Source organism: Mustela putorius, unplaced genomic scaffold (assembly GCF_011764305.1).
Source record: "Mustela putorius furo isolate JIRA1106 unplaced genomic scaffold, ASM1176430v1.1 tig00000421_pilon_pilon_pilon, whole genome shotgun sequence".
In the NCBI taxonomy this organism is placed as follows: Eukaryota; Metazoa; Chordata; class Mammalia; order Carnivora; family Mustelidae; genus Mustela; species Mustela putorius.
This window is the reverse complement of record NW_025421375.1, coordinates 4,679,602-4,695,634: the sequence shown is the minus strand read 5'-3', so window position 1 is coordinate 4,695,634 and position 16,033 is coordinate 4,679,602. Positions and strand designations below refer to the sequence as shown.

At 40.0% G+C, this 16,033-nt stretch overlaps 1 protein-coding gene across 2 annotated transcripts in view; it reads left to right on the top strand.

Moving 5' to 3' along the window:
* Nucleotides 1–1,632: 1,632 nt before the first annotated feature.
* The window catches only part of BNC2 (basonuclin 2), a 435,894-nt gene continuing 421,493 nt past the window's right edge, over nucleotides 1,633–16,033 (top strand). For both annotated transcript variants that reach the window (XM_004765710.3, XM_045079651.1), the window contains exon 1: nucleotides 1,633–1,778. In XM_004765710.3, the coding sequence (XP_004765767.1) occupies nucleotides 1,776–1,778 (3 nt within the window). In that variant the 5' untranslated portion in view covers nucleotides 1,633–1,775. The remainder of the gene's footprint in view (nucleotides 1,779–16,033) is intronic.

The following is a 16,033-nucleotide window of genomic DNA, read 5'->3' as shown; positions in this document are numbered from 1 at the left end:
GAATTTGGACCCAATCAGTACACAGAACTGCAGGTGCGGCGGCCCCGCTGTTAAAAAGCGGGATCCACGTGAATAATAAGCCTAATCACATTTTCAGAACAGCTGTGGCTACTTGGGCCACAGTCTCCCATCATGGCTCCCCAAATATTCTTTTTAAGTATTGTGAAAATTTATATTAAACTTAAGCGCAGACTGTGTATCAAGGAAAATAAAACTATGTTAATTCCAAGGCGACATATTTTCGTTCTGACCTCTGGAAGCGAATGAGGCAGTTTCCCTGCCCCTCTACTTCGGGGAAGGAAGAAAGGAGGGATGATTCAAACCTGTGGTTCTGCCAAACAAGTCCTGGAAGATTCCGATTTCTAGAGCTCAGAGAGTATGCCTGAAACCTGTGCCTTCCTCCTATGTTAGATAAGCAAAAAGTTTGCTCTAGCTATGATAAATCTGCACAACGCGGAGATGTTTTTGGCACAAAGTGTACGTTAGAAAGCTGATGATGATTAAACTCGCGCCCCCCCCCCCATCCTTGCAGCCGGGGAGTGTGTTTTGCCTGCATTGGAGAAATGTCCTTCGGCCGCAGGCGTGTGCGTTTTTGCGTCTCCGGCGCAGGGCGACGCGGGTCGGCTGAGTGTCAGCCACACATGTGGCTGGTCTTCCCCTGCGGAGGCGGCGGTCCCCTTCCTCTCCCCGGGCCGTCTCCAGCCCGAGGCCCGCGGCCCAGACCTGGGGAAGGGGAAGGAAGCCCTCGCCGCAAGCCGGCGTCTGGGCCGGCACACAAAACACGCCGCCACCCTCCCGCCCCGGCTGCGCGCAACTTTTTGCCTTTTCGCCCAGCACGTTCTGTCCCGAGTTTCTGTCCCCTGGGTTTTCCTCCGCTTCCCTCACCTTCGGTCCAGCGGCGCGGAGGACCCGGGCTGACCGGGGCGGGGGGACGCCGGGGCAGCCGCGGCGGAAAGAGAAAAAGGGGGAAGGGGAAAAGGAGGAGGGGCGGCGGTGGCGGTGCGGGAGGAGGAACTGGTCAAAGGGGACAGAGACCGGCGAGTGCCCGAAAAGGAAAGCGACGCCGCGGTTTGCTGCAGTCGGAATAAAGTTCGCGCCCTTTCCTCGGCGAGTCTCTCTTTGACAGCTGGGCGCTGGCGGCCACCTCCACCTCCACGCCCGCACCCCCCGGGGGGCGCCGAAGTTGTTTTTCCATCCCCACCACGAGCAGGGGGAACAGTAACGGGGGGTGGGGATATACATCCATCCTCCCTCACGAAACCCCTAGAAATCTGAGGACAAACAACCACAAAACTAACCCACTTCTATTTTGCAAAAGGGTAGCAACATTGTAGTGACGACGATTTTGCAGCGAGGAGAAACTTGCGGGGCTTGCAAATCCCCAGGTCACCTCGGCCGCGGGTCTCTCCCCCGCCCCCCGCAGCAGCCCCCACCGGGACAGTCCGTTCCTTTTTCTTTTCTTTTCTGTCCCGAGGAGCCGGGGGGGGGGGTGGCGGGGGGTACTCTGCAGGCTCCGACTTGGAGAGCGAGGGCGACCCTGGGCGCGTGTGTAAATCAGTCACCTGAGCGCAGAGGGGCCGCGGCGAGGGCGCGCGCGGGCGGGCGGGCGGGGAGAGGCGGAGGCGGCGAGAGCGGCGGCCCGGAGGAAATCGGGAGGGGGAGGGAAAGAAAGGCCGAGACAGAAGGAGCGAGAGGCGGCCGAGGGGCTGGTCCAGGCGCGGCCGCTAAGAGGAGACCAAGAGGCGGGGGCTGCACTTGACAACCAGCATGCCGAGATGGTAAGAAGTTTCCACCCTCCTTTCCTTTTTATTCTAGACTTCGTCAGACGTGAGCCCCGTCCCCGCGCGCCCCCGGGGCCGCCCGGGGGCCGCGTTCTCCTCAAGTCCGGCGGCGTGAGGTGGAGGGGGGCGCTGAGGAGGGCGGGCGGGAGAGGAGAACCCCAGCCCACTCTGGCCCCTGCCGTGCTCCCGAAATTTCCCCTCAACTTGGCCCAAGTTTGCGAGGAGAGCTCGGGGTGGGAGGGGTGTGTGCGTGCGTGTGTGAGTGTGTGTGTCTGTTTGAGGGGCTCGGGAAGTTCGCCCCCTCTCGCGGCGGGCGAGGAAAGGTGAGCGGCCGGCTAGCGGGAGGCTCCAGGGAGTTGGGACGGGCTGGGGCGGACGGGGCGGAGGGGAGGCGGGGGATGAATGGAGCGCTGGAGGGAGCTTGGGGCGGAGAGGAAAGCGTTTTGGACAACGGTAACTTTCAAAACTTGCCCGGGAGTGAGGGCCGGGCGGCTGGGCGTGGGCGCCTGGGCGCGCTGGTGCGCCGCGCGGCGAGGACCCAGCCGCCGGGTCCCGGCACCTTGGCCTTTCCCCACCCCTCTCCCTCGCGTTCGGGGAGCCCTCCCTTTGTAGATGAGGAACACGTAGGAAGTGCTCCTGGAGGCTTTCTGAAGAATATGCACAACGTAGGGCAGGAAGAGAAACCCGAGAGAGACGGAGGTTTTTGAGGCGCAGTTTTAAAGGAGCCCGTTTGTTATACTTACACAGTGACTGCAGGGTGGCATTTGGGGCCCGGGGAGGGGGACAGGATTTAAAAAAAAAAAAAAGTGGATGGAATCCCCCGTGTAGTGAGGCTAAGAAAAGTTCCAAGTGCATGTGGTGGAGGAGATGGGAAGGCGAGATTCGAGCCCAGCTCCTCTCCTCCGAGCGGCTTCTCTGCAGCGAGGCAGCGTGCCGGGAGTTCGCCGGGTGATGAGCGCTCTGTCCGCTTTCGGGGAAGTGATTTGTTAGAAATGGGGGTTGGACCACTCCCTTCCCTTTAGTTTGCTTCCACCCAGAGCTGCTATTGTTACCCCCACTTGGGGATCTGACCTCCCGTTCTGCATGTAGATGGAATATGTAGGAAAAAGGGAGAGAGCGAGCGGTTGGCGGTCCCCCCCCCCTCTTCACTTCCCCCTAATGTGTCATTTCTTGTTTCAGTGATCAAAGTCACAACTGGAGTGTAGGAGATGCGACTGTCAGATGCAGGCACACGCACACACACACACACACACACACACAAGTAGCATGCGCCCAAGACTGTGGTTACAGTAACGCTGACAGAAATTAAAGTGGTTTTGAAAGCAGCGTGCGATTTATAGTGGTTCCCATTTACCCTAGAGTCAAGCTGTTGTAAAGCTGATGTACGAAAGATATCATAAAATAATCCTGTGTACCCAGGATTAAAGTGGCAGAAAGTGGCCTGCCTTATTATTTTTTATGTACTTCGCAGACAGTTGCAGTGGTTGGAACCTGTGTTTTAAGTGGAGGCGTCAAAACAAAGTATTAAATATTATCTGTTTAGTGCTTGAGTTTTTTTTTTCTTCTAGCGGTATCTTACTCAAGAACACTGTAAAAGCCCGTTGTAGGTATTATTTTTCTTCCATTCCCCCCAGCCTGCATTCTGTGTGTCTGCACATCTATTCCCAAATACTAATCATTTTGAAAAGTGCCTGAACCCATTTGTTACCCACTGCTTTGTATTCTGCAGTTTCAGATGTTAACTGTGCACACACGTACATGTTTTAAGTGGAGGAATTTATTTCTGCACTATAATTTAGTGTGTCTGATTTAGAGACGTAGTCAGGAGTAGTGAGACCTCATACAAGTTAATAGAACTTCCTTTTTACCCTTCGGACTCACACACCACACACAAAATCCCTTGTGAACCTTTATAGGGTATCTGTTTTTATGTTATATTTTGTAGCTGTTTCATTTAAACTGTTCAGCCTTAATGAAGTTCTTAGTTGTAGCTACTCTTTCTGTTCCGGGAGAGCAGAGTATTTAAAATCCAGATTGCTAATCACTCTACCAAAGTACAAGAGTATCTTCACCTGAGGGAAATAATACTGAACCTGAATGTGAACTCTGTTTGAGTATCTTGTGAAAAACGTCTGAAACTGTCTTTTCCTCCCCCTTGAGAATATTAAGTTCCGTGGTGTATGCATGTAAAACTTTGAACAAGAACAAACCTGTGATTTTTAAAAATAAATATTAAGAAAATATTAATAGCAGTTACACATTTCCCAGTACCTAATTTTTTTTTTCTTCTACCTGAAATGTAAGAGATCTGTCAGGCAGGAATATGTGATTACAAAAAGAAGCAGACAAAGGCAGAGCTGACTCTTGCTATATTAAAATGTAAGTGTTACAGTTTGAATTTTCAAGTGAGAGTTTTTGAGTTCAGTGCTTTACATAACATTTTGTCCTAATCTTGCTTGCTGTCAGGGATGTTTCATGGTTGTGCAATTGCTGCAGTCAAGAATGCCAATTTGCATTCCAGGAGTGTCATTTGATTACTTTTATCTGCACAGCTCCAAGACCGGCCCAGACCTCTCGTTTCATCTTGCCATGTCACGAGTCAATGCTGTGTCGTCTTTTCAAAAATCTGCCTGATTTAGACAAGAAAGAAAAGTACTTTCATGTTACAGCCGCAGTCCCCTGCTAACTTGTCAGCAGCAGGATATGATTCACTTGGGCCCAGAAGAATGGAACAGAGAGGCGGGTTAGGCGGTTCAATAAAGCCCACGGACAGGTAGTGTGTGACATCCCCAGAGAGCCACAGTTAATGAAGAACAGGTCTGCTTAGTTCTCCACACGCTGACCTGGTGCTGTCCCCACAGTTTTCTCATTTGATCTTTCCCAGCAAATTGATCTTTTCTTGTATTTTTTTTGCCTTCCAAGTTAGTCCTTGTGGGACTGAAATTAGCAGAGCAACTTAAGTTGGATAATACAGCTGTTCAGAAAAGAAGAAATTGGACACTGGCTCAAAAAGGGGCGGGGGTTGGGGGTGGAGGGAGCTATTCTTTTTGTTGTTCCTGGGAATATTTCTTATATTAAGGGAGACCAGAATAGGTGATGACTTGAAGTTAGTCGTTCCCTTTATTTTTCATTTAATAGGTAAGGTTCAGCACCATTGTAAATATTCCTTAAGTATGTAAAAGATGGCCCTCGTATGAGTGAGGAATTTAATTTAGTATTTTTTTTTTTCAGTGTAGCATTTTTTGTATTCACTTGTTTGAAATCATTTGCCAGTCGACTTATGGAGCTTTTTATGGCTATTGTAAGATAGATTAAATATCAGTGGTATACTTCAACTATATTATTTATAGTCTTCTAAATAACTGCAATGCTAAAATATCCAATACTGAAACGCAGAAAAGATTAAACAATTAAGAAAGTCATTACCAGTGTTGTGTGTAAATACTTGGTATGTGGAAATATTTTCTACAGTTACCATCAGCATCTTTTGTTTTAGGGAAACTCCACAGATACACTGTTAATAATTTAAAAAAAAATTCAAGATTCTCCATTTAAATTTAGCTTTTTAGAACTGAGATTGAATCACACATTTGAATTTCTGGAGATATTCAATTTATGTTGTTACTTGTTTTTTGAGATGAAAATTAATTTTAACTAGCTTGGTAAATCTAAGTTGGGGATGTATGTATAGTTTAAACAGGTTAAAGTTTAACTCTAGAATTTTCTATATAAAGCTTAGGTTGGAAGCAATTAATAGATTAAGTCAATGTGTATATAAGGAGCAGTGCTTTCTGAATTCCTGTGCAGATGGTCTCATTTACCATCTACATCCTTGCAAGAAACAGTTGAGAACATTTCTTATGGAAGGGGAGGCAGCCTCCTCAAATCTTTTCTGTTGGATAGAAATTACATAGGATCATTGGTTAGTAAACTCCTCTCTGAAGAGCTAGAGGGAGCCTTATGATTTTATTAGATATACTTAAGGTTAAAAAAAACCAAAACACTGGCAATCAGAATGTTGTAGGAAAGGAGTAGATAATGAATACTGCCTTAATGTTTAGGCTTGGAGGTGCTATTGGATTTGTTTGTGTCTTTTTTTTTTTTTTTAAAGCTGTGATAAAAGCAGTTGAACTTTCTGCAAGAAGAGTTAAGGAGTAAGCTAAGATTCTAGGGTACTACCTTTTATGTGATTTGAAGATCAAGCAAAATGCAACCAAATATACTTTAAATCTGATTTGGTTTGCTAAATACTGTTTGTTGTTTTGCCAACTGAAGGAGTTCTGTTAGGAGGCTGCTCTTCAAAGTTCTATTAAAAGTAACTTCCTACCAAATCACTAAGGAGGGGAATACCTTCTTTCAGTTCACTAAGGACAACCTCCTTTCTGTAAATAATGGTTTTGAAGTGGTTCTCCATACAACTGCATGCCATACTCTAGAGAGGAAACTCCTTTAGAGTAAATGCTTCGTTTGTAATTGTAAAATAGTAAACCATTTATAAAGCAGATATATTATGAATCAATAAGTAAGTTAAATTTAAAGAAATAGAATTTAAGTGGCATTAAATTCAATATTTGTTGTTTAATTTCAGTTTATCAGTCTTTCCACTAAAATTTGCAATATGTTTACATTAAAGAGTCATTGATCATAATTGCTCTTTAATATTTATACACTAGTTTTTAGTGGCGTTACTTTGGACAAACTTATTTACCATTTAAGTAAATAATATAATCCAGTGAGATAAACTACCCAGATTTGTCTTTTTTTCATCTTTCACACAGTAACTCTCATTATGTTGCTAGCCAATAAAAGTCTTTATTTGTTGCTTATTAGAACCCTCAGTACACTCAAGTGTTCAGCTATAATTTAATTTGGCTGTTCAAAGAGGCTCCCTTGTTTTAAAACATGTTCTCAGTATGCTTTTACCATTTATTATGAACATATATTCTAACTCATGTACATGTATAGGATGATTTTACAGATAACCATTTTTTAAAGTTATGCCATAGCATAGTTGTAACTTCTTTCTTTAAAAAAAAATCGGGAACTAACAGTGTCTTTTTTTTTTTTTTTTCTGTATTTTTCCTTGACATTCCAGAACTTTTTTTTCCCTTGGTGATTTAAATAGTTTTGCTATTATAATTTTAAAGTCAGTTCCCCAAATTATACAACCTTCCCTGAAGAGGTAGTGAGAAAGACACTAAACTAAAAAAATGAATTAAACAATTCAATAATTAAGAATGTTAGTTGAGGACATTTCACTCTTACAGTCACTTGAAATTATAAAAAGTTTCCCTTGTACTTCACACATGCTAGCATGATAAATTCAGCTTCTTTAGAGTAAGCTACTGGGAAGTTTGGCAATGAATGGAAGATGGCTGGAGAGTTCTGGTGATATTTGTAACAAATCATGTTCACTGAAAACTAGGACTTTAAAACTCTAAGATGAGTATCAGGAATTCTTCCACAAGGAAGGCCGAATGTGGAACTACTAAATGAGTCATTGCATGTATATCTTACCAGTGGGAATCACATCAAACCGGCTCTCTAGATACAGTATTTAATAGTTGTCAAAATGTACAGTATTGTCTTGGAACTTGTGGTTCATGAGTTCATAGTTCCAGCTTTTTGTGTTTAGTACAAAGATGTAACAACCCACACAAAACATTTTTCTCTTATTATGACCTTACATTTGCCAAAATGCCCCATGCTGAAATTCCTTTTTAGTATCCTTTTTTTTTTTTCAGTCCAAAGCCAGACGTGTAACCAGACACAAAAGCCTCTGTGTATAGCAAGCTGTTTTAAATATTGTGACTCGACGATGTGCTGTCCTTTCTCCGCTTGAGCCAAGGATCTCTGCTCAGTGTCTGTGGATTACCAAGCTCCTTCTTTATTGTACCTCTTGTCAACTATTTCTATTCATTTAACCTTTCATTAGTGTCTGTGCAGCTTCACTGTCTAGAAATGCAAGGAAAACCCGAAAGGCCCCACTGTCACAGTTATTAGATTTCTCGGTTACATCCCAGCAACCATAAAGAAGTAAGAGTCGACACTATTGTCGTGCGTGCTGCTGTCCTGGGGTGCAGCTCTTCTGTGCATGTCAAGGACATGTGCCACATGTTGATATGCATCCCAGGGATAAATGCGCAACATGGGGGATAGGCTGATGCTGGAAGTAATGAGCTTTGTAGGAGTTACTGCAAAGACCAACAGTTTGTGAAGGAATTTTGCTTAACAGGCCAAGGAGATAGACACAGTTGAGGGCTGCCAAGATTTGCCTGTGCTGGAGCTTGTCAGTCACATTGTTTTCATCTAAACTTCATTTGAGAGGAAAATTGAATATGTTTGACAGCAATGAAAACTCTTATTTTCATTTTTTAATCTTTCAGAGGACAAAAGTGGTATTTCTGGTGACTAGTATATTAGGACTAAGTATTTTTTATACTGACTGAATTGTGTGTGCGAATGGATCTATTAGTTTATCTTCTTACATACCTAGAAGAAACACATTTCATAGATGTGTATGTTTTAAAATTTGAATAAAAATAATATAGCCTATTACCTTTCCTATGCTACTATTTTCCCCCTTTGATTTCCCTCTAGCATAGCCTGGTATTAGCGCTTGATTCTTTAAAAGTGCATTTGCTTTGTTGCCTTAATGTAAAGGAAAAACAGGATGAATATCAGGCCATTTTCAAGTCATAATAAAGATAAATAATTGCAGATTTTGCATTGGAAAATATTACATTGACATCTTAGAAGATTCATAGAATTACTTTTTAAGAATTTTCAAAACATTTAAGTAGAAAATAGTAAATTATAATACCTCCTCTCTCTTTACCAATTGTACATTTTTTTTTAAAGTAAAGAAAATCTGTTACCAAAGCTGAATAAAACAATTCTGTCTTTCTCATTTAAATAATTTTTGTCACTTTACCAAATTCTTTAGGACTCTCCAGTAGCTTTGCAAATACATGATTACCAAATCCCTGTAAAGTTATTTAGTTTTTCACTTGACCCAACCTTTTTTGCCAAGGCTGACTTTTTAATAGCTGTACTTAAAGCCTTCTCTTTTCATGATGTCTTGTGAATGTATTAATTGGCTTAGTTATCCTTGTTTCAGAGAAGAGAGATGAGCTATCCTTCCTTCAGATGGGATCCTTTCTTCCAGGGAAATATGTATTCAATAATTGACAGCTAAGTGCCCAGCCAGGGCATGTTCCAGTTTCTTGCTCATTGGGTGGATATTCCACATATGTTAAATTTAGATGAATGTGTCTTGATCATCTGAGGTGACCTGGTAGCCTTCTCACAGACAAGGCAAGAGTGTATTAACTTTCCCTAAGGTCCTGTTTCTATTCATTATGGTTTGTGTTGGGTGAAGTAGAAGAGGAAAGAGGAACTTCTAAGGCTATAATGTTAGCCGTACCTCCCTGCCTCCAAAAACACACCCTTGGAAATAGGACAGGGCTATATGGTAGTTAAAGAGAAGAATACATGGCAGTAACTACTTTCTGTAGGAACACTATGCCTGGTCTTCATCCAGTCAGTATCTCAGGATGGGGAGGTAGTTCATCATTATCCACTCCAGAGTGAGAATAGCCCTGGGCCTGGGTTTCAAGGCAGGCCCTATTCTTTTCCACTCAGGTTTGAAAGCCTCCACTTTGTCATTTGAAAATCAAGTGAATTTGGTAGTTTCTAAGGTGTTTTTGAATTGGAATATTTTATATTTTATGTGCTAGGACATAAATATAATCATAGCAGATTACTATTTTTAATAGCTGTATTGAGATGTAGTATACTAAATTCACCTGTTAAAAGTGTCCAATTAATATTTTGTGGATATAGCACCTTTTATTTATCCATTCATCCAGGGATACACCTTTTGGTTCTTATTATGAATAACGCAGCTGCGAACATTTGTGTACAAGTATTTTGTTTTCATTTTGTCAAATGTATATCTAGCAGTGGAATTGCTAGGTCATATGGCAACTGTCTTTAACTTTTGAGGAACTGCCCTATCATTTTCACAAAGCAGCTGTTTGCTTTTCTATTTCTACCAACTGAATGTGTGAGTTTTCTAATCTCATCATATTCTCCCAAATTTGTTACTGTTTTTTAATTTTAACCATCCTGGGGGGGTGTGAAGTGGTTTTGAGTTGCATTTCCCTGATGGTTTATGATGTTAAGCATCTTTTCATGTGCTTATTGGCCATTTGTAGATCTCTGTATAATAGAGAAATGTCTCTTAGATCCTTTACCCATTTTTCACTTGGGTTATTTGTCTTTTCATTGTTAAGTTATAAAAGCTTTTTATATATTTATATATTCTGGAATTTATATATTCTGGACAGAAGTTCTTTATTAGATACATAATTTACAGATATTTTTCTCTGGGTTGTCTTTTTTATTTTTTTGATGGAGTCCTTTGAAGCCCAGACACTTTAAATTTTGATGAAGTCCAAAGTCCAACTTATTTTTTCTTTGGTCATTTGTGTTTTTGGTGTGCCAAGGAACACTATCTAACCTAAGGTCATAAATATTCACCGTTGTTTTCTTCTAAAAATATAATAGTTTGAACTTATACGTTTAGGTCTTTATTTGGGTTAACTTTTTTGTGTGTAATATGGAGTAGGGATCAGCTTCTTTCTTTTGAATGTGGATATCCAGTCATTCCCAGGACCATTTGTTGAAAAGAGAATTCTTAACCCCATTGAATTATTATGGGACATTTGTGGAAAATTATTTGACTGTAGATGTAAGGGCTTATTTCTAGACTCTCCATTTTACTCCATCAATTAATGTGTCTATCCTTTGCAATACCACACTGTCAAGATTACTGTAGCTTTACATTAAGTGTGTAACTGACAAATGTAAATCTTCTAACTTTGTCCTTTATCAAATTATTTCAGTATTCTTGGTTCCTTAGTTTATTAAAAATTTGTGTGGTAAAAAGCACATAACATAAAATTGAACAACTTCAACATTGTTAAGTATATGGTATAGACAGTATTGTTAACTGCATCTTCTTGTGCAATACATTTTTGGAGCTTTGTCATTTTGCAGAACTGACACTCTATCACTTGATGATCAACTCCCATTTTCCCACTCTTCACAGCTCCTGGCAACTGCCTTTTCACTTTCTAAGAGTTTCACTACTTTAAGGACTTCATATGAAAAATAAATAAATAAGTAAATACATAAATAAATTCTTAATATGAGTAGAATCATACAGTACATGTTTTTCTGTAATGGTTTCTTTTTTTTTTTTTTTTTAAAGATTTTATTTATTTGACAGAAAGAGACACAGTGAGAGAGGGAGCACAAGCAGGGGAGCAGCAGAGAGAGAGAGAGAAGCAGGCCTCCCACCCAGCAGGGAGCCTGATGTGGGGCTCGATCCCAACACTCTGGGATCATGACGTGAGCCGAAGGCAGACACTTAATGACTGAGCCACCCAGGCACCCCTGTAATGGTCTTATTTACCATAATGTCCTTGAGGTTCACCCAGTATTCTAGCACATGACAGGATTTTCTTCCTTTTTAAGACTGAATAATATTTCATGGGCACCTGGGTGGCTCAGTGGGTTAAACATCTGCCTTGGCTCAGGTCATGATCTCGGGGTCCTAGGATGGCACCCTGTGTCAGGCTCACTGCTCAGTAGGGAATCTGCTTCTCTTTCCCTCTGCCTTGCCCCTTGCCTGTGCATGCATGTTCTCTCTCTCTCAAATAAAATCTTTTAAGAAAAAGATTGAATAATATTTCATTGTGTGTATATATACCTCATTTTCTTTACCCATTCTTCTGTAGATGGACATTTAGGTTGAGGCCACCTCTTGGCTTTTGTGAACAAACACTGTAGTGAACATGGATGTGTAGTAACTCTGCAACACTGTGCTTTCGGTTCTTTTGGATAGATACCCAGAAATGGGGTTGCTGGATCATATAGTAATTCTATTTTTAATTTTTTGAAGAACCTTCATACTATTTTCCATAGCTGCTGCCCTGTTTTACATTCCTACCAAGAGTGCACAGAAGTTTCAGTTTTTCCACATTTTTGCCAACACTTGTTATTTTATTTTCCTTTTTTTTTTTTTTTTTTTTTAAATAGTGGCCCTTCTAAAGGTGTGAGGTGAAACCTCTTTGAGGTTTTGATTTGTATTCCCCTGGTCATTAGTGTTGTTGAGCATCATTTCATATGCTTCTTGGCCATTTTTATATATATTTCTTAGAGAAATGTCTCTTCAAGTCCTTTGCCTATTTTTAAATCAGATTATTTTGTTGTTGTCATTGAGTTTTAGGAGCTCCTTATATATTCCACATATTAATCTCTTCTCAGAAATATGTCTTGCAAATATTTTTGCCTATTCAGTATGTTTTTTCACTCAGTTGATTACTTCCTTCACAGTACAGAAGTTTTTTAAGTTTGGTGTAGTCCCATTTGTCTGTTCTTCTGTTGCCCTTAGCAGTTACCTTTAAAACTCAGGTTGATCTTATCCCCAGAAGTGTAAAGGCTACATTAAGAGAGTGTATCTACTGTAGGGGTAGAGAACTCTTAGTTTTACTTAGGGGATAAGTAATGTGCCACTTAGCAGCTAAAAGATGATGATTCTTAGTTGTTGGCGTGACACCCTGGTTTGACTTTGATGTTTCTTAATTATCATGGAGTTTTAAAGAATTCTAGGTGTTCCCAATGATAAGGGGGACACTTCATGCCCTGTAGGGTGGCATTAAGCACCTGGAAATAATTGTTTTGGGTTTTATAAATACCTCAAAAGGAAAGGGAAAAAAATTGATAAAATTTGTCTTTCTAGACATTCTGTTGTAACTAGAAAAACAACCAGCAGTGCTTAAAACTGAAAATTATTGTATGATCTCAGACCCACACTAACTGGTCCAGTTAAGTTTTAAATAAATACCATGTTCAAATCTGGCATGGCACATTTGGAAACATCAGCTTGTTTTAAAGTGAACCTGGCAAATATTGTAATTAAAATACCTCATAGTTGAATTAGAGAAAACTTGAAAACAAATGAAAGGTAAACTAATTTGGAGGCAGCTATGTTGTATCATTGTTGAATTAAAGAAAAACACTATTCCCTTAAAGTTCTAATTTTCTCTTTATTCCTGCCATTAAAGACCTATATTTATTTCCATCTAAGTAATTGCTTTTCTGGTATTCTAATGGGCTGTTCTTGCTTAACCGCATTGCCTTTTTTTGGCCTTTTGCCAGTTATTTTGGATAAAGTTTCATTATTCACTCAGTATCAACTCATATGGTTAGCTTATCAAATATATATATGGAGAGTATGCATTTTTTCCCCCTTATCACTGCTTACATATATAAATTGTAAGTAGTGGATTTAAAATTGTATTTCCTATTTTGAGGATTTACTTTCTTCCTTGTGAAAATTCTGTAGAGGATTTAAAGTCATTTATAAAGATTGGCATGGTAGAAAATTTTATATTTACCAGACACTTGATTTTTGGTTATATATACATTTCATTGTATTAAATGACATACTTTTTAAATTTTGAACAAAAAGTTAATGCTACTTTTGGAATGACAAAATTGTGTTCTTGCTATCTCTTATGGTTTAGGGACGTAAGAAGGGTAATTAACTGGAACAATATAGACCTATAAAGAGAGTCACTCAGTTTTCTGTCCTGTGGTATCTAATCTCCCTATAATACCCATTTTATTCTCTAGCGGATTAGGGAAGTTTATTCTGTCAACATGTACGTATGCTAACAGGTATGCTTCTGAAAGTACAATGTGATAGTTGAGATTTTCCTCTCATTCAGAGTGGTGATTGGAAGCACAACATTGTATGTGTTTGAATTGGTTTTTGATAGGTTAACATATTAATTTAGAGTGCATTAACTCTAAGTGATATTAAAAAGTAAACATTTTATGAACCTAGAAATTCTGCTAGGCATCGATTATATTTTTCATCCTATGAGTATCCCGTATAAAAAGTATTCTCACATAAAGGACTTCTGTCTGTCCATTGGTCTTTGCAGCTTCACTATGTCCATGAACCCCAACCAGTCACTGACAAGACATTTTTGTATACAGAGGACAGTGACTGTTAGATCTAATGGAGTGTGTGTGTTTGTGTGTGTGAGAGTGATCCATGAGAAACCGACAGTTTGCCCTTTCCTTGTTGGGGAGGGAGAATACAGAATAGTATGGTTTATTGAAATTTGGGGGTGACAGTAGATATTGGTTTACTGTTATATTTTCATAATATAGTAATACCTGGTATGTTGGTTTTTTGTAGTTTCGAGTACATATCTGGATGGCATAGATGAATATTAAGTGTATTGCTGAATGTTTCACTAATGTCAAATTGTATTTCTGAAATCCACATATGCCAGAGAAATAAATTGTTAACAGCCAACAAGTAAATGTTTGCTTGCTATATGTAAAATAACTGGTTTAGATGTGCAGGAATTGATAAACATTAAAAAGAAATCTTTAAAAAAATTTCAGGTTTTTATATTCAAGTTGGCATAGGCATGGGAGTTCTACTTGTCTTTGTTTTCCAAGGTTGATACAACTTTTAATTACTTTCAAATCTAACACCTTAACAGGCAGTTGCGTTTCTGTGATCTGCATGACACTGGAGTAGGTGCTGTAGGTATTACAGATTAAGGAGAAGCTGTAACCCTGACATGAAGGAGCACAAAGTTCACATGCAAGAGGATGTTCATTATCTTAGCATGACTGTAGTGCAGGGTCTGCCTCTGGTCTTTGTACGCTTAGAAATCTAATTTTATCTCTATGCCTTTGCAAGAGATCCGTCCTTCATGGGCTCATTCAGGATGTTCACTGACGGAGGGATGGAGAATAGATACACATATGCATGCAGGCACACACGCTGTGCGAACATGTGTGTATCTGCATACCCAATTAGTTGAAATACTCATATACTCATATTGGAGTGCTTAGCACATTCTTTCCTTCACAGACAAATTTAATTAGGGAGTGAAATTATAATCCAAACATTGCTCATTGTTACTTTATGAGTTTGGGATTTAAGCAGAGAATATTAGGGAGGCAGGTGGAGGTTGTGAGGGCCTCTTCTCGCTTCAGGGAAAGCCTTCCCAGTGGCCTGTATTGATACAGTGCACATTTTGGACTCTTGTCTCCTGGACTGTGTTTGGAACAGCATTGACAAAATTTACTCCTCTTACTTTTTTTCTTCTTCCTATTCCCCTTCTAATTGACAAATTCTTTTTTCTCTAAATATGTTAATATTCTCAAGCAGATATTAGTCAACTGTCTTGGGAGCTACTTGTTAAGGTGACTTTGCATCTGCTTGGTTTTTATGGATCTAATGCAGATGGCAATGTCATTTCATTCATTTTAAATTTCTTGGGAGATACCTTACATGTAATGTGTTTTGTATATGAGAATGAAGGGAGGCAGTAGGATAAGACAGCAGTTTTCTGGGAGAAAAGAGATATATGTTGTTTTTAAAAAATAGTAAAAAAAAAAAAAAAAGCTTTGAAACTAGTTAAATATGTGGCAGAGAAAGTTTTTGTTAACTACCTTGTGGAGAGATATTTAGGTATGAGATTGACCTTCTATGGATACGTGGAATAAATGGAAGTAGAGATGTGTACAGAGATTTAATCTCTGCATCTATTTTCTATGTGATAGAAAAATTTTCAGTTACTTTGGGCTTCTCTTGTACATCATGCAGTTAGGGTCAAGATTAGATTTTAAAGATTCTTAATGTGTCATACTATATGATGCTCAACATTTTTTTTTTTATATTATGGATGCCAAAAGAACCCCAAAGTTAATACTATACCTTTAATTTTGTATTAGGCGATTCCAGCAGCTTCCCAGTTTGTTCCCCACCCCTTTTGTTTTTTACTTTGGACTTTTGTTCTGTTTAAAATGCTTCCATATAAATTAGATTCCAGCTAAAGAGAAACATCTGTTAAGGGAAGAGAAGGTAGAAGGAGAGGCACTGAACATCTCCCGGATGCCAGAATGATAGATTTTGGTGGACCAAGGAGTTTCTTTAGATCTAGTCTGACTTTTATCCTTAAATCCTTATTTTCAGTCTGCAGTCGGTAAGTTTCATAGTAGTCCTGGTATAGTTGTGTAATGCGGGAATGTTCTTATTTAAAACCACAGGACTTAATACATTTCAAATTTTAAATTTGAAAAGGTGTCAGAAGTAAAAATGAAGTGGGGATGATGATGGAGAGAATAGAAGAATTACACAGGAAATATTG